General features: G+C 30.7%; 2 protein-coding genes across 3 annotated transcripts; both read right to left on the bottom strand.

Moving 5' to 3' along the window:
* Window positions 1–6,160: 6,160 nt before the first annotated feature.
* LOC107421180 (putative L-ascorbate peroxidase 6) lies at window positions 6,161–10,998 on the bottom strand. Of its 2 annotated transcripts, XM_016030361.3 has the most exons (10): window positions 10,777–10,996; window positions 10,109–10,214; window positions 9,560–9,687; window positions 9,143–9,213; window positions 8,877–8,919; window positions 8,686–8,782; window positions 8,344–8,427; window positions 7,372–7,493; window positions 6,949–7,015; window positions 6,161–6,510 (listed from the first exon to the last, which is right to left on the bottom strand). In XM_016030361.3, exons 1-10 carry the CDS (start codon window positions 10,967–10,969, stop codon window positions 6,408–6,410), a joined length of 1,014 nt encoding a protein of 337 aa, XP_015885847.3. In that variant the 5' UTR covers window positions 10,970–10,996; the 3' UTR covers window positions 6,161–6,407. The 2 variants fall into 2 exon arrangements, with proteins under 2 accessions (XP_015885847.3, XP_048332566.2); XM_048476609.2 differs by lacking the exon at window positions 8,344–8,427 and having other exon boundaries at window positions 10,777–10,998.
* Window positions 10,999–11,643: 645 nt separating this feature from the next.
* LOC107421173 (G-type lectin S-receptor-like serine/threonine-protein kinase SD2-5) lies at window positions 11,644–15,443 on the bottom strand. The gene has a single exon (XM_016030354.4). It carries the CDS (start codon window positions 14,359–14,361, stop codon window positions 12,631–12,633), a length of 1,731 nt encoding a protein of 576 aa, XP_015885840.3. The 5' UTR covers window positions 14,362–15,443; the 3' UTR covers window positions 11,644–12,630.
* Between the last annotated feature and the right edge of the window lie 2,361 nt (window positions 15,444–17,804).

The following is a 17,804-nucleotide window of genomic DNA, read 5'->3' as shown; positions in this document are numbered from 1 at the left end:
ATTGCAAATGTAATTTTTCAAAAACAAAAATGAAAATATTTACATTTAAAAATATTCTAAAAAATAAATAAATAAAACCAATAAAAAAATTTGAATATGTAAAAAAATTGCATAAATTATTACAAAAAAGAAAATATAATTTTTCAAAAAATAAAAACAACAATTTGTACATTTTTTAGAGATTAAAAAAACGTAAGGACCTATATATATAAAAAAAAAGGTGATAAAGTACTTCTAAAATACAAAAGAAAACTTTGAAAAATTATTTTTATAAAATATGTTCCTCTATTTATTAAATATATATTTGTTATTTACAATAATGTTTTATAAAATTTTTATACAAGAATTATAATTTTTTTGTTATATTGTAAATAACAAATATTAATATAAAGATACATAAATAAATAAAAGAAATATTTTATAAAATTAATTTTTTAAAGTTTTCTTTTATATTTTAGAAATATGTGATCACATTTTTTATTAGTCTTTATTTGTTTTAATCTCTAAGTTATGCACAAATTATTATGTTTTTTTTGAAAAATTACATTTGCAATTTTTTAATTTGTTTACTAATTTATTAAAGAAAATAAGAATTATTTTTAAGTATTTTTACTTTTTCATTACTTTCTGTTCAGAAATATTTGTAATTTGCATTCTAAAATACATAAAATTATGTTTTGCATTGTCGTTTTAGTTTAATATCTAACTGAAAAAATCAATGGTGTATAAATTTTGTAAATTTGAAGCGTAAATTACCAAAAAAAGTTTTTAAAATGTAGAATGCTAATTCCTATAAAATTCGGGATACAAAATTATTAGTTTCGCATTTATTTATTTATTTTTATTTTTATTTGTGATGAGCCATTTGAAACCCGCACCACCAGTGCGTGCCTAAGTTGTGACTGCCTACGTTTCAGAAGAGTAAAGGAGATGGACCCCACCTTCTGCCCTTTTAAATTTCTAGCATAGGAAGTTGTAACAAAGTTTTTGATTTTAAATTTCTAGATTTTCTCGAAGGTTTTTTTTTTTTTTTCAAAGGTCTAAAATAAAATTTAAATTTCAAATAAAAAATAAGTAGAAATTTTTAAATTTTATCAAAAATTTTTTAAATTTTTTATTAAAATATTCATATTAAATTTTCAATAATTTGTTAAAAAATTTATAATATGTATTGAAATTTTGAAAACTTCTACATAAATTTTGAAAATTTTCATAAAATTTTTAGACATATCTATAAAAAACTTTTTAAATTTTTTATATAAAAATTCAAAAATATTATTAATATTTAGTAAATTATTTTATCAAATTAACTTTAATGATAATTTTTTTTAATTTGATTGTCTTTTAAGTATTTAATGATATAAATAAAAAGAAATAAATTAAATTCAATAATCTTAATAAATTTTATTCATTGATAATATATATATATATACTTTTTATATATTTTATATAAGATATATTTATTAGAGTTCCATAATTACAAGTTAATAATTGATTATATATAATATATTAAAGTAATAATATGAAAACACAATATTACGTAAAATTGATATTGGTAGCATTGAAATCAATAACATTAACCAAATAAAAATAAAAAAGATGATAGAATATATTATACTAAACATTAAGAACAATTATATTTAATATAAGATCCTTATGGTTGACATATTAATAATTACATGGAAAAATTATTAAATAGATACATTTTTTCATAATTACTTTTTACATTTCACATCTCAAAATGAGAACAAAAAATGGATCAATACTGTTTAATTGTCTAAAAAATTCTATAAGTATTGAGATGATATTTATGAAATATAATGTAATTATAATTATTATTTTATCTTAGTTAATAAATAATTATCAAATATATACTTTTTTTTGTCTATTTTTATCAATAATAGTTTATTTATGATTGTTACCATTTACTATAAATTAAATTGATTAAAAAATATAATACATATTCAATATTTTTATAATTTTTATAATTAATTTGATAATTGATTATTTAAACAAACTAATGCTAAAGTTTCAACAAAATGTTTCATTTTTTAAAATAAATTTCCATAATGTTTTATGAATTTTTATCGATGTTCGATACTTTCCGATACTTTTATGAAAATTTTTATATTTTAAACTTTTGATATTTTTACAAATACTGAAATTTTTTAAATCTTGATTATAACTATATAATATGGATGACATTCTTTCTTTTGTTATTATTTTTCTTTTATGTATTTAATTATTTATTTGTTATTATTAATATTGATTCTGTTTTTCAAGATGGAAAAAGGAAAAAAAAAAATTTCCATGAGCTCAGAGTAAATATTATTTACTTTGCTGTTACTAAACTTACTGCTTGATGATTTTAATTCCATCATAAATGGACAAATTACAAAATTATCTGAAAAAAAAAAACTACATAATTGTCAATATATATATATATATATATATGGTTTTATTTGTTGGGAATATAGTTTCTACTTTATATTGAACAAGTGATAAATGTTAAGGTTGCTATTTACCGAATATGATTTTAGTATTAATTTAATAATTGAAGTGATATTTTTAGCAATAGTACTCATCTTATATTAAAAATATTTGTTGAATAGATAATCATCTTATATTGAGAATATGTTTTTCGTCAGAATAACTCTTATATATGTACATGTACTTTTTAATTTAATTATACACACACACACACAGATAGATATATATATATATATATATATATATATATGATAGTGGTACTCATAGTCTTAAAAAAAAAAAAAATTCTCTTTCTCCAATTTTTTTAAGTCTTTGTCACACTTCACTTATAAACTTAAATTTATAGACCTTTTAAATAATTCTAAGAATTGAAATAAAATAATTAGCACATAACTTTATAGAATCACTCATTTAAATAAATTCCAAACAATTCTATTATATTATCTAAAATATTATGCAACTGAATTACTCATTTGGGTTGCATAATTCTTGTCCTATGAAATAATTTGTTGCATATCAATCATTGTTCTAATGAAAACTGTCTAGAACTTTCCTTTTTCTATTTCTTACTCATTTGGGTTGCATAATTCTTGTCTTATGAAATAATTTGATGCATATCAATCATTCTTCTAATGAAAACTGTCAAGAACTTTCCTTTTTCTATTTCTTTTTCTTTTTTTTCTTTTTTTTGGAAGTATGGCTAATTTTGACTGTTTTAATTGGTGGAAACAAATAAAAAATATTTAAGATTGTTATAATTAAAAAAAATTAAATAAAACTTTGTAGAGAGAAATGAAAAAGTAATCTAAAGAATGAGTTGTCTATTAAATAGGTTAGAACACCACTATCAATTCAAGTAATACAAATAATAAAAGAGTGTGAGTGCATAAATAAATTGATTGGATAAGATTGGATGAAGACCAACTGATTACGACATAGGAGTGAGAGTTTTATGCTTGACCCACGAGGAGACAAGCATATACCTTTGGAGATACGTTATTGTCTTATAACTTTAATAGTATATATCCATCTACATGTTTATGTTTTTTTTTTTTTTTTTTTTTTGGGAAAAAATATCCATCCAATTTTAATATGATAAATGATAAAAAAAAAAACTTAATATGTTAAAGATTTTGTGAGAATCTTATAGTGAACATTATTACATGGTTGCATTTTACAATCCATCTCATCCAAATCGTATAAATTATTTGGTCGCAAATATATATATATATATATATATAAAATATAAATTATTTGTCTATGTGCAACATCTAAGTAAAAAAAGTCACTGTTTTCCTCCCACCTTCTATATAAAAGGAATAATTACAATAATAACAACAATAATAAAACACATTGTTTAAATGTTTTTGAGTTTTTTTTTAAATAAAATTTAAATAGGAAAATAACAATGCATATTATAAATCTGTGTCAAGCTTATGGTAATTATTATTAGTGGTGGGTTGAATTTTTTTTCTTATGTTATAGTTGATATGACAATCTATTTTTATAGTTAAATAAGTTTGGTTTAGTTGATAAAATATTTACATCTATAATTAAAATGTGATAGGTTTGATGAACATGGAAAAGGAAAAAATAATTGTAATTGATAAAAAAAAGAAAGAAAAAGAAAGTCCATCTCTCTAAATTGGTCATGAACTCTTTATTAGATTGAAATGTTATATATGTTATATCTATGGGATGTTGTCGAGCTTATGCTGGGCGTCTAACCTCAATACAAGCTAATAGCCATCTACTAGTGCTGGTATGTAGTACTCACCTAGCAGCCTAGCAGATAAAAATTATATATATATATATATATATATATTTATATTATATAACCACATATTGAAAATTTACTAACGTGAGGTAAGTGTTATTGGCAGTATTACTTTACTTTTTTAGCCATTCAGGCTTTTAGTTCTTTAGTTCTAAAATATCAATTGAGATGGTCTTGGTACAAAATATCCATATCAATATGGTTTTTATTTTAGCTTTTTTAGTTCTTTAGTTCCAACGAATATATATATATATATATATATATATATTTCTTTTTTTGGCCCTAGGGCCGCCATATATAAGTGTGATTGCTAAAATCCCCATCGTTTAGTTTTGTGAATGATTTGACATGCTGCAAATATAACTCACTCAGATAAATATGTTTGTAATAAACAGAAATTAGAAGATTCCTGAAGTAGGGTGAAGCCAAGCATTAAGAGTGAAATAGAAGTGACATTAAAATAAAATTGTTGGGAAACTTGTGAAATTAGTGACAACAAAAAACAGAATTCCCCCACCAACAAAGTGATGGTATCTACTACTTGATGGGTCACCACCAATCCTTTTCTTTTATTCAATCATGGTGTCCCAATCATCTAGGGTACTAAATCGTATTCCCAAAACCCAAGTTTTTAACCTCAAAATACACGAAAAAAAAGTTAAACCATACTTTTTTTTTTTTTTTTTGTTACCTCAAAATTCACATCTCATAGTACCTAATTTCCATACGAGTTTGCACCTAATTTTCAATCAATGAGACACTGATTTTACTGAATTTTAGAGCCTGTTAGCTCATCATTTCACTGAAGTTGGCCACGAAACCTTTACATGAAAGAGAAGTTCGAGAACATATTTATGGGTAATTATTGTTCGGTGTTTTATCAGCAGCGGCAAACTGGCTTCAATCCCTATGATGATGGTTTGCCAATTTGGGGTTCAAATCATATCTAAGAGGCCCTTCCACTTGAATAGCAGATCAAATTTAAGGCTAAGAGCTTGTGCCTTGTGTGTCCTGGCCCATTCGACCCAATTAGTTTGATTTACCAATATATTTTTAAAACTTTTTTAATAATAGCTTTGAAAATATTATTATGCTCTTATAAAGAAGTAAATTTTAAGTGAATAAAAAAATTAAATCAATTAAATATTTTTATATCATATATCATATAATTTAGTAAATATTTTAGTATTTTATCTTTTAAAAACATTCAAATAGTGATAAAAAAAAAAAAAAGCTTCAAATGTCATGATAGAATATACATACATTTGTATGTAATCCCTACAGTGAAAATTTTACTTCAAAAGGCGGCCTTGCTCGTCCTTAAAAATAAATGACAAGTGAGGACTGCAGGCATACATTATATATAATTACTATATCTTAGATGCACTTTCTCTTTTGTCACACATGAAATTTCATTTTTATAGGCACTTTTCTGATCTTGATCGAGGATTGAAACTGATGTTTATTAATTAGCTCACAAAAGACACTCCAACTAATAATAAGTATTCAGGTTACGATTATGATTTTATCATCATTCCGGTATTCATAACTATTAATCATGAATAATATATATATATATATATAATTTTTTTTTTACCAAAATAAAAAATAAAAAATCATATTAGTTACTCAACGCCTGTTTGAGAGTGATTTTGAAAGTGATTAAAATCACCTTTAACAAGAGAAATGCTTTTCGAAGATTTTATTTCTTAAGAATCACTTATTTGGCAATTATGGTACAAACACCAATTATGTGATTCCTTGTAAATTACTTGATGATGAAGAGGTGATTCACAAAATTATTCTCAAACGTGACTTTTAGAGCGGTTAGCTTCAAGGAGTTGTAGATAAGAGTTTGCAGAGGCCTCCACAGAATAGTGAGACAAATCGACCTTAAAGAACAAGGATATCATCATTCTTAATGGTATAAACGCTAAGAACAGATCTCCCAAATTGTCCAAAACCAATCCACTGGACAAACACCACGCCTCTCCTGATCCAAATAGTGCTTAACCTCAAACCATTAGGCTAAATGCCCATTTCTATACTTCTTGAATTCTTTTCTGTGTTCTGTTTTATTGAACACAATACAAAGCTAGCCAGAAAAGAGAAGGAACAAAGTGTCTTTCGGAAATGATATTTATAAGCTTCTCCACCTTGCACCGGAATTCACCAGTTTGATATAAGCCTTCTTGAAATCTTCAAAGAATAGATTCTGATCGTTGGCATACTTTGTGATCCACCTGCAAATAAAAAATAAGTCTAACTTTGGATATGCATGTGGAAAGAATATAGATAATGATCCATAGTAACATAATTATGATGGGTTCAAAAAATTCATTTTTCTAGTTTAAGTTGACACACTAAAAATGGGTTCAAATAAAATGGGAAACAAATGTTTTTCTCAACTATTTCTTTCCTGAATTTCTTGATTAAAAGAAACTAGTAGAAAAACACAAGTCATATCAGAAACCAAGCCTCATACTTGCGGTCAAAATCCTTGCTAGGAAAGTATGTTACTCAGTTTTCTGATATATTTAAGTAATTTGTGAACTGTCTCCGATTATTTTTAGCTACCGCATCCAATAATTGTCTGATTTACATAAAATTGGATCTAGGAGCTCAAGCTCTCATAAACAGCATAGTAAAGGCAGCTCAAGAGGTCTTTGAAGGAAAAACACCTTAAGCATTCATTATCCTCAACAAGTGCACGGTCTGAAGGAAGGCCAACCATGCTTGACATACCAGCTGCATGTAAAGAATAAATTACTAATCATAAATTGGAAAGAAAGTGACTAGAATAACTAACCAAATTTGGCTATACAAAATACACAATGACATCGTGTTGTTTTAATTTTTAAATGTTCAATAAAAAGTGACAAATGTTCAAAATTTCAACATTTTGATTGGAAATAAGAAAAAGGCATTATCCCATAATTCTGCTCTTATCCTAAACCATAATGCAGCAACGCTGATTTAAAGGGGGCAAATTTAAAACACTTGCTGAATCCTCATATTCCGGGGTTTTCTTTTCAAATTTATATTATCAGCTAACTATCCATAAGCAATTCATAAAAGTTTAGTTATCACATTGTGCTATTTACCAGAAGATGTCCATGGCTTCTCCAGAAGAATTTTGAAATATGAATTGTCAAAAACAGTAGGATCTCCAAAACCTTTACTTCCAAGAGTATGGGCTCCTGACAGAGCAACAAGGTCTTGGGTTCTGCAAATAGAAGCAGTATTGTTATGCTCTGCTTAATATGATATCAGGTAATTTTAACACGTTATTTAACTTAAATCTTAAATGAATACATATACAAAACACTCAACTTTTTCCAGGCTCAAAAAAACAAAAAAATTTAAAATATAACCATATATGTGGAAGGTTCTGAACCAGTATAGCAAGAAAAGGAAGCCTCGGCAGTTGGACCATGAAGTAAAACTTAAATCTGGTATACAGATCCATTCACATAAAATTTATTATAGTTTTGGCATATCATATTGCAACCCTAACTATTGTATATTTGCTTCCAAAGTGGGGCATATAGAGAATATCAAAGCCAAGTACTTTTTCAATCTAGGCCCTCATTTTATTGTATATCTACAATTGTTTCTATCCACTGGTAAGTAGTAGGAAAAACTGTTTAATAAACTTTTACTATACGACAAAATGATCAAAATAAATGGGAGAAAACACGTATTTGACAAAATGATGAAATGAAATAACTACTAATAAAGCTAAATGAGAATTCTCGTTGAAAAATTCTATTTTAAAACTAGCATTATTTTTGTGCCTTCTCTTTCATACCAGTTAATTATGACAACAAAAAAGCATAACTAATTTTTTTAAAGGAACTATTTTCTTGTGGAAAAAAATTCAAAAGGCCAGAAAGTACTATTACATTAGGTATTGTCCTAATTCTAAACAAACATTTTCTTATGTTATTTTCTTTTTCCTTTCTGCTTTGTGCATGTGTGTTAGAGGGGACTGGGACATAAAAATTAGAGTAAGACCATTCGGAAGAAAGGAAGATAGAATCCAAAGAAATAATGTATTCTATAAAGAAACTCACGATAAGCCTTTTCTTTGAAAGCATTGCTTCAGACCAGAAGCATCCAGAGATTCTTGAGGAAGTTTCCCTTCAGGATCAGGCTCCCTATATTGGATCAGTGGTTCATTTTATAAGCAGTAAGTTCTTGAGCAGGAATAATTTAGATTTTGGTAGTACTTGGCTGTTGGTTTACACAAGTGCTGCCAAAATACAAAACTTGTAAATTATTCAATTAACTAAGCGTTTTTTTCATTGTAACTTCATCTTCTTCTTCTTTTCCACGTACATCTTAATACCAAATTGACCAAATGTTAAGTTAGAATGCCCAAATTATCTTCTAGGATAAAAGAGCAAGCTTCTTACGTTGAATCTAGTCTGCCTAACGAAATAGGGATTGATGGACCTCCACATAGTGAAACTGCTTCAGCTCCAGCCACAGCAATAAGGTCAGCCCAAGATACTAATCATGGAAACATCCAGAACATGTCAGTGTCTTGCTGTATCAGCCATTACATTTGGAAACTTCTTCTAACAGCATGTTGCAAGATAAAAACCTGCTCGTATTGCATCCACCTCACTCTTTGCTTTATCTAGAACCTAAACAACAATATTTCAATTGGAGCTTAGCCACTAGCAGGTTTGATCAGAATTATTCAGTTAGGACATATTCTAAAGTTTAAAAATACGGGAATATTCCCAATTGGAAATAAAAACAATCAGATGAATATATTAGATATCACATGTATGCATTTGCGTATAAAGGAAGATATTGAAGGGATAATTAGAAGCCCGGTAAGAGAGGAGAGAAATGAGAGCATGCCTTTAAAGATTTTTTAAGACCTGCATTTTCAGGTCTATCAAGTTCGTAAATAATAGAACCGTTCATACCACCTGCAGTAATAATGCCAAAGCATTGCAGTTTTAGCAGAGGTAAATGAGGATGCAAAGATATCAGATTAAGAAATGAGATGTGCAAGAACACAAATGTACTTAAACAAAACCTTAACTCACTACTTGGAACTGCCTAGTCAAAATCTTTTGTGCCAACTGATTGTGGAGTCCAACTAAGAGAATGGAGAGGGGGGAGGGGGGTGTGTTGGATATGAGGGTGAAAGCTGTAGTAACAAGCTACATTTTTAGGATGCTTAATCTATTAAAATTTGGCATTTTGGAAACATAAACATGGATCGAGGTCATGCACCAATTTATCCCATCATCGTGTTCTCTGAATTAATACCTGAATCCCCATTCATTTCAAAGGTTCCCGCATCATGAAATACCAAACGAAGTACACCAGCAGCCTTGCCCTTGGATACTACCTTCTTTAACTCATCCTTCATAAGTTGATATTCACCTCTACCTAACCTTCATATATATGATGTTTGAAAGAGCAAGTGTCAGGTAAGATGGTTCCAGCATCCATGCACTAACATTAACTCCAATAGTATTTCATAACACATAAAGTACATAATCATGTAGCTTAGAGAAAACAAAAATCATATTGAGGGTAAAAAATAAAAAAAATTAAGTTTAAAGGACAAAGGATTTTCTCTAGTTTTTATCCGAGTTTAGCAGCTTGGCAATTAATAAAAGCAACACAGACTAAATCATTCTCACACATTATTTGTATAATGTGCAACCATTTACCACATAGTAACCCATTCCTTCACTGAGAAAATGGTAAGATTGGTTGGTTTTCAATAGGAACATACAGTTAACAAGAAACTGAGTTACGATTTCAAGACAATACCATATGAAAAAAAATTGAGGGTTTGGTAGGACTTACTCCGCAGCTTTCGATAGAGATTCCTCGAAGGATTCATATGGAGAGAGAAGGAATGGTAATGTGGCTGTAAACAATAGTCCCCTTCTAAACCAAAACTGATTCTGAGCTGTGACATCAGAGAGAAAAAAAAATTCAAAAAAAAAAAAAATGAAAAAAAAGAAAAAGAAAAAAAGACAAAAACAAAAACTTTGAATCAAAACCGATTTAAATTCGACTTGTTTTGTAGAACAGAGGAAATGAAATTGCAAATAAAAACCCACCTGGGAAAGACAGAAGGAATTAAAACAAAAATACTCGCTCCACCACTTAACCCAAATAAGACAGAAAGAACCAAAAAAACTTTCAAAAAAACAAAAACTGATTTTAATTCGACTTGTTTGGTACACGAGAAAAATGGATGTATAGAGAAGAGGAAATGATTTTGCAAATCCCCATCTGGGAAAAACAGAAAGAATTAAAAAAAAAAAAAAAAAAAAAAAAAAAAAGAAAGAAACTTGCTCAACCACTTAACCCAATTAAGACAGAAAGAACCCGAAAGGTACTCTTGCTCTTTACTTTCCTTTTTTTTTTTTTTTTTTTTTTAATTCTTTGTTTCATTTTCTAAGTAACCAAACAGGAGGCGTAAAAAGGCTAAAATCATAACGAAAACAAAATCATCGATGCTTTACCGGAACCTCCATTAGTGGAGGGAATACTAGAACGATAGGCTTGAGTGACCGCTGGGGAGGGTGAGCGGAGTGATTTGGCGGGAAATTTGAATTTGAATTGGAAGCTTGACGTGGTGGGAGAGGAAGAGGAGGAAATGGCGGTAGAGCAGAGAAGGGAGGAGCAGAAGGCTGTTGTGGCGGAAGAGATTGCCATCTCTAACGAACGGTGAAGATGGATTGTTTTTTGTAACGGGCAAAAGACTTTAACAGAGGAGGCCCCTTTTGGATTTGGGCCTCACCAAGTTGACCCGATCCATTAATCACACAAAAAAGCCTAGAAAACGTTTAAGACCATAATCGCTGGTTTACAAATTACAAACCCATTTTTATAAATATATAATTTCCAAAACAATTCCTAAATTATGTTGCAATATGAAGTTCGAATATATGTTTGGTACATTATAATAGAATGGTAATGTTAGGGGTATCATGAAATCTACCAATATGCTATCATGAAGTTTATCAATGTGCTTACGAAAATGATATAGTAAGATAATGTGTTGTTATTTTATTGGTTTGGTTGATAAATTAATATAATATAAATATAAAGAAGTGAAATTTTGAAAAGATAAGTTTAACTAAACTTAAATCAGTCAAAAAAAAAAACCACCCCATCACTTAGTATACATGGTAGATTTTTTGGGTATCCATAACAATATTCTAAATAAATATTAATAGATAGGCTGGTAAAACTGACTTGAATGGAAGGAGAATTTAGTATTTATAGCTGAGCACTTCTTAAGGAAGAACTATCTTTCCATGGGGAAAAAAAAAAAAAAAAATGATTGAAATGATAAAACAGGACTGCAAAAGTATGGAGCTAATTACTTCATGTTGAAATTACTTAAAGCATATATATATATATATATATATATTCAACACTGTTCATTTACAGAACAAGCACAAGTGTGCACAAACATGCTACGTGATTGCTAGTGTTACAAAATTTTGAGTGATATTTTGTAATAAATATACAAAAGACGAAAAGATTTAAGAGAATAAAAGAAGCAATTAACAACCTATCTTAATTTAACCAGGCAAAAAAAAGGGGACAAAAAAAACTGCCTATCTTATCTTCAATAAATGTTATCTTGGTCCTGAAAGCCTCACTGCAGAGAGATGGGCATCACTGTTGCAGTCTGATGGTCCTGAGGAAGTTCCCTCCCCACTGGTTGATTTGAAGAAGCCCGAAAAAAATCGAGAACCACTGAGAGGGGAAGATATTGGAGGAGGTGGAACAGCACAGAGGCCTTCAAGCATCTGAACAACTTTGGTCATTGATGGTCTCAGATGCATATCCTCTTGTAAGCACCACAATGCAACTTTGATAGCAGTAGAAACCCGGCTGTCAGTTTCATCTATTTCGATCTTCCAATCTAGAATATTTCTCAGTTTTCCTTCTTCCAACATCTTGAACGCATAGGATGGGAAATGGGACTTCTCCGAGGTCTCTGATGGGTCATAGCTTTTTCTTCCCCCTATGATCTCTAGCAACACCATTCCATAGCTGTAAACATCGCTCTTCTCCGATATGGCATAGTTTGTGATCCATTCTGGTGCGAGGTATCCCCTGGTCCCCCTCAGTGTGGTGAAAACATGGCTTTGCTCTCTAGTCATTAGCTTTGCCAAACCAAAATCTGAGACTTTGGCCAAGTAATTATCATCAAGAAGCACATTCTCAGGCTTTATGTCACAGTGAACAATCTTTGCATCACAATCTTCATGGAGGTAAGCTAACCCTTTTGCGGTGCCCAATGCTATGTTAAATCTTGTATCCCAATCCAACAGAAAATCCTCCTTGTTTTTCTTGAAAATCTATTTATCCAGAGATCCCTTCGCCATGTACTCATAAGCAAGAAGTCTATGGCTTCCTTCTGCACAGAAGCCTCTTAACCTGACTAAGTGGAGATGGTGGATGCTACCGATGATGCTAACTTCAGCTCGGAACTCTTTCTTTCCCTGACCAATACATTCCAACTTCTTCACAGCCAGTCGGGTGCCATCTGGCAGAATCCCTTGGTAAACTGAACCGAACCCTCCTTGCCCAAGTTTGACTGAGAAGTTATTGGTTGCAGTTTGAAGATCTGTGTAGCTGAAACGGATAGGCATACCAGACAAAGTTTCCAAGAAATTATCCTCCTCCGAAGTCTCTTGAGGAGATTCTGGCAATTTTTTCTTCTTCCTGGTGTAACGATATCCCACATAAAGCAGACCCAAAATAACAAGTATTGTCGAAATGGCAATAATCACTACATATGGAAAATGTTTCTGGTTGCTGCCACTCCCTCTTGTGTTTGTGCCACTGCCTCCATCACTTAAGACCTTGATATAAGAAACATAGCTAGAACCCTTGTCAGAATTTTGGAAATTACCTATTCTGTCGAACTGAAAACAATTTCCTGTACTGTTTTGGAAGAACAATGCAAGACATGAGCAATTGCCAAGGCAAGAAGTTTTGCAACTATTCAGATCACTTTTAGAAAAGGGTGAAACAAATCCAAGTGCAAAATAATAGAGTCCGTCCCCTGCACTTATGAGCTCTGTGGATCCCTTCGAACCACCACATGGAGAGACAATCCCCGTCGAGCAATTAGGACTGGAGCTAAGACCTGAGGGGCACTGGCACCGGTTATCGCTATAACATTCATAATATGGATCACAGTGTTGTGGAGTACTGCAGGAATCACTTGGTATCTTTGTTTGTGAAGGATTTGAGTTACCATTCTGGAGATTGTAGAAAGAGATAATGCCATCACTTCCTAAAACCAAAATCCAGGTTGCATTTGAATCTAGAGGGTCTGAGATAATAAGTTGCCATAGTAAGACTTTCTTACTGTCATAGAATTTCCATGAATTTGCATCTAGAGATGCCAAACTGACCACCCCACCATCTTTGTTGATGGTTTTCCGATTTTCCTTTGCCATCGACCAATAAGGCTGCGGAGTTTTGAAACCTGCAAACAGAATCGCATCGCCGGACTTGATCTCCAGAAAATAGCTCAAGTTATTCGGGTTAGGATTGCTAACAAGTCTCATTCCTTCAACAAATTCCTGGTTCCATAACAGGGTGTCTGTGGGATGGCTGAAACTCTGCCAGATTGTTTGATTATCATCCCCTAGCAAAACCAAATTTCCTGAATCCTGTAATTCCATTGCAGAAGCAGCTTTGCCACCGGTATCTATAGACCAAACCACACTTCCGCCTTTTTGCAAGAACACCTTGCCCTTTTTATCGAACACAAACATATCAGAATTCGCAACTGGCTTGCCAATATTTGCAGACCAGACTACTCTTAAGCTACTCAAATGGACAACAACTAGGAGAAACAATTCAACATCTTGGGGAATGGTGGTGAAGCCAAAAACAAACACAGAGTTGTTAGATGAAAGAAACAAGCCCTCTTTGTCAACCCAATTCATTTGGGATCCTTGAAACCCTGGATATATCTTACCAATACTTCTAATACTAGCTAGACAGGATTCAGACAGGAGGAGGATAGACAGCCAAACGAATCCCATGAAACGAGCAAAATTCCAAGCTTCCATGACTGATCCAAGAACCTAATTCTAGCTACTTTTGGGAAATCAGAAATCACAGAATCATAATTCAACTAACTAACCAATGCAAGAAAAGAGAATTTACAAAAACTAGGAAGGATCATAAATGAAAGGAGCACGTGGAAAACGGAAACTTTGCTCTCAACTGTTTACATATGAGTTTTGGTCAAAGAGAATTTACAAAACAAGAAAGGTAAACGAAAGGAACATGTGGAAAACTGAAAATTTACACTCAACTGTTTACATACGAGTTTTTGTCAATGACAAATCTCTGTTCACCAAATGAATCTACTGTATTTCTCTGAAAGCCCAATTCCCGGAAATTCTTCGGAACAAGAAAAAAAAAGAAAAAGAAAAAGACCACCCAATCTTATAACAGGAAGGAAGCAAAAAAGAAAAATTCCAGGCTGACCTTTTAGAAATTCAGCTTAATTAAAAGAACCCAGATATCTAATATGGAAGAAATAAATTTCTAGACCAAAAGATTAAAAATTGGAAACATTTACCTTACTTAGCTTTTTCTGCAATACCATCTCCATCAACCCTTAAGAGTCAATCCTATCTACATTAATTCAACTCTGTACTGCTGTTAAGAAAACCCATATTCTAAAAAACTAAGGGAGTTTAAAGAAAAAAAATAAAAACTGAAAATTTCAGAGGATTCTATCAATCAGACTCAAAAAGTCAAACTTATACAGAACACCCAATGGAAATCGAGATTTGAAAATGACAGAATCAACACTAACGACTGATGAACCCTTTCATTTGGGCAAGAAACGAGAAAGAACCACTTGAACAAAGTCAGGAAGATAAGAAAGCCATCCAACCCAATAAATGGGGTACTCTTGATTTGGCCATGAAACTAGAGCTATTGGCAGAAGCTCTAAACCTTAAAGAAGCAACAACAAAGAAAGTATTCCTAAAAGATAATGAAAAGGATAGTCAACGAAGTGACACAAATTTCTCACCTCATTATGTTGGTGACTGGTGAGAATTGAAGGAGCAAGTGGATTTGCCAATAACATGGGTCTCTCTGGTTTTTACATAATCAGTTTTCTGTGCTTCTGTCACAAAGTATGTGAGCGGTCTGAGGTGGGCCTGTCCTAAAATAAGTACCCTCCATGTACCGCAAAATTTACAATTTATTTATTTTGTTGAGATTTTGACAGATCCCAATAATTTATTGTGTTTTAATTAATTGACATGTGCTATTCATTGTCATTTCTTTTTTCTCAGTCTCAATAATAGGTCTCAAAAATTTTCATCAAAAAAAACAATAACAATAATGGGTCTCAAAATTTTCCACCTCTTTCTAAAACTTTTAATGTTATTTCCTTCTTTTTGATCATTTGTTGTTCAACAAATAAACTCAATTTTATTACCTAAGAAAAAAAAAAAATAGCAATATTTTTAGTATCAGAAAAGTAGGTATGTTAGGCTCTAAGTTTCAAGTACCAAAGGGCCTTATAATCTTTCATATCTTAATTAAGGACACCTATTATAATGATATTCATTTATTTAGTGTGTATCAATATTTTATATAGAATATAATTCTATCCATATATACGTGTTTATACGAAATTAAGCGAGTGAGATTTTTGTGTATTTTTTATATTGAGGTTGTGTTTGATATTGCTGTAGGTTTGCTTGGATTAGAACAACAATTTGGGTACATGCCAACGACATCAGTTTGAAGATAAAGACCGGACAATGTATCACATCACGTCTATTGAAGTAATTACAAATGAAATATAATCTTATTTTATAAAAGTAATCATATTCCAATTGGTTTATTTTTTTTTTCATTTTTTTATTTTATAAATTAGGGAGGGGATTTCCAATCTAAAATTTATGCGTTGTCATTGGTGTTAATTATAAATTGGACTGTGGCGAAAGGACAATATTGCCATTGTCATTAGGTTAGCAATCCCAAGTCATTCTTAAACTTCTTCACTCGTAGACATCATAACAAATTAACTAATTACATATAATTAGGTTGAATTATTTATTTATTTATGTATTATTATTATTTTCAGAAATATAGCATGTAAAACCCAAAGATACATTTCGTTTGCAATGTTGGAAGAAGCCAGTCAGGTCTTTCCTCCATCTAAGAGACTCAATACTCATCCAAAGATATATAAACTTGTTTCAGTTTTCCACATGTTCCTTTCATTTACCTTTCTGGTTTTCTAATTTCTCTCTGACCAGGGCACTAAAATGCCCAAGAAAGGCTTTGTCATGGCTCCTAGTAAGTTTCCAGAACTGTCACGGATTGCAACTCCCACACCTACCATACAGTGGGCTTCACAAGTAGCACCATCTACCCTAATTTTGTAGGAACCCAACCTAGGTAGCAACCACTTAACAATAGTGCACACACTCCTCACAGATTGTTGAATATTAGCTTCATAAAATTCCAGCCTCAACCCAATTAGACTCTCCAACAAAATACCATGTTACCAAACAACATCTAATGTAATTATTTGTGGGTTTTTCATCGAAGGAATTGGGATTTTATATGTATGGACGGAGACATCTTAAAATAGTATCATCTAGTTTATAGCACTTACTATGACAATACGATTTTTACTATAAACTGAAAACAATATTTTCAATGTATTAAAATTTTATATGGTATATATATATATATATATTCATATATATAATATAAAAATTATTTACCAGGTTGGGACACATCGAACAACTTATTTTGATTTCCATGTGGCTTATATCGATAGTGATTAGGCTGCTAAGCACCCAAAGTAGATAATTTCTAATATATTATACATGTTGGAAATTTTTTAATGGTAGATGGGTCACGGGGCCTTCAAAATAGATGCAAGTTGGTGTAATTTATTGCTTTTGGTTGGATCAGGGTTGAAGATGAAGGGCGAAGACGTCAAGTTGTTCTGCCATTTGCCAACCGACCTCAAGCCCCGCCGGGTTACTTGAATGCCTTGGGTCCCATTTATAGCTTACTTTCCAATATTACCCTTGACCTTTTTTGCTAGTCAAACAACTTGCAAACATCAGACCTAAAACAGCACTGAGAAATAAATATATATATATATATATATATATTTTTTTTTTGTTTTTCAGAGATAGCTTTTATGACCCTTCACAATTTCAAAACTTTGGCGTTCATTTATGATAATTAATGTTCAACGGTCTGCTACCTTTCTTAGTCAGTCGTTGGGATATCAAAGAAATTAAGTTTTTCTACTAATCTATTTTATAAGAAGTTGGCATATCATATAATATTTGCTTCTGACTCGGTTGAAGAGGATTTCACCTAAAAAATACATAAAAGTTAAAAAAGGAAGAGAAAAAAAAAAAAAAGAGAAAAAGAAAAGGAAATTGTGCTATAAATAACATTTGTTTTTAACTAGAAATTATGTGGTTAAGCTAACTTTAAGCATCATCTTCTA

The sequence above is a fragment of the Ziziphus jujuba genome, chromosome 5 (genome assembly GCF_031755915.1).
Source record: "Ziziphus jujuba cultivar Dongzao chromosome 5, ASM3175591v1".
Classification (NCBI taxonomy): Eukaryota; Viridiplantae; Streptophyta; class Magnoliopsida; order Rosales; family Rhamnaceae; genus Ziziphus; species Ziziphus jujuba.
Note: the sequence above shows the minus strand (reverse complement) of the source record. Positions and strands in the feature narration are given on the sequence as shown.

Excerpts from the sequence above, each read along its gene's own strand:
- LOC107421180 (XM_016030361.3), bottom strand. The coding sequence starts at position 10,969 with ATGGCAATCTCTTCCGCCACAACAGCCTTCTGCTCCTCCCTTCTCTGC. Across the intron at positions 8,920-9,142 it reads GTCTTAAAAAATCTTTAAAG|GTTCTAGATAAAGCAAAGAG; the intron begins GCATGCTCTCAT and ends ATTGTTGTTTAG. Across the intron at positions 6,511-6,948 it reads GAGGATAATGAATGCTTAAG|GTGGATCACAAAGTATGCCA; the intron begins GTGTTTTTCCTT and ends TTTTATTTGCAG.
- LOC107421173 (XM_016030354.4), bottom strand. The coding sequence starts at position 14,361 with ATGGAAGCTTGGAATTTTGCTCGTTTCATGGGATTCGTTTGGCTGTCT.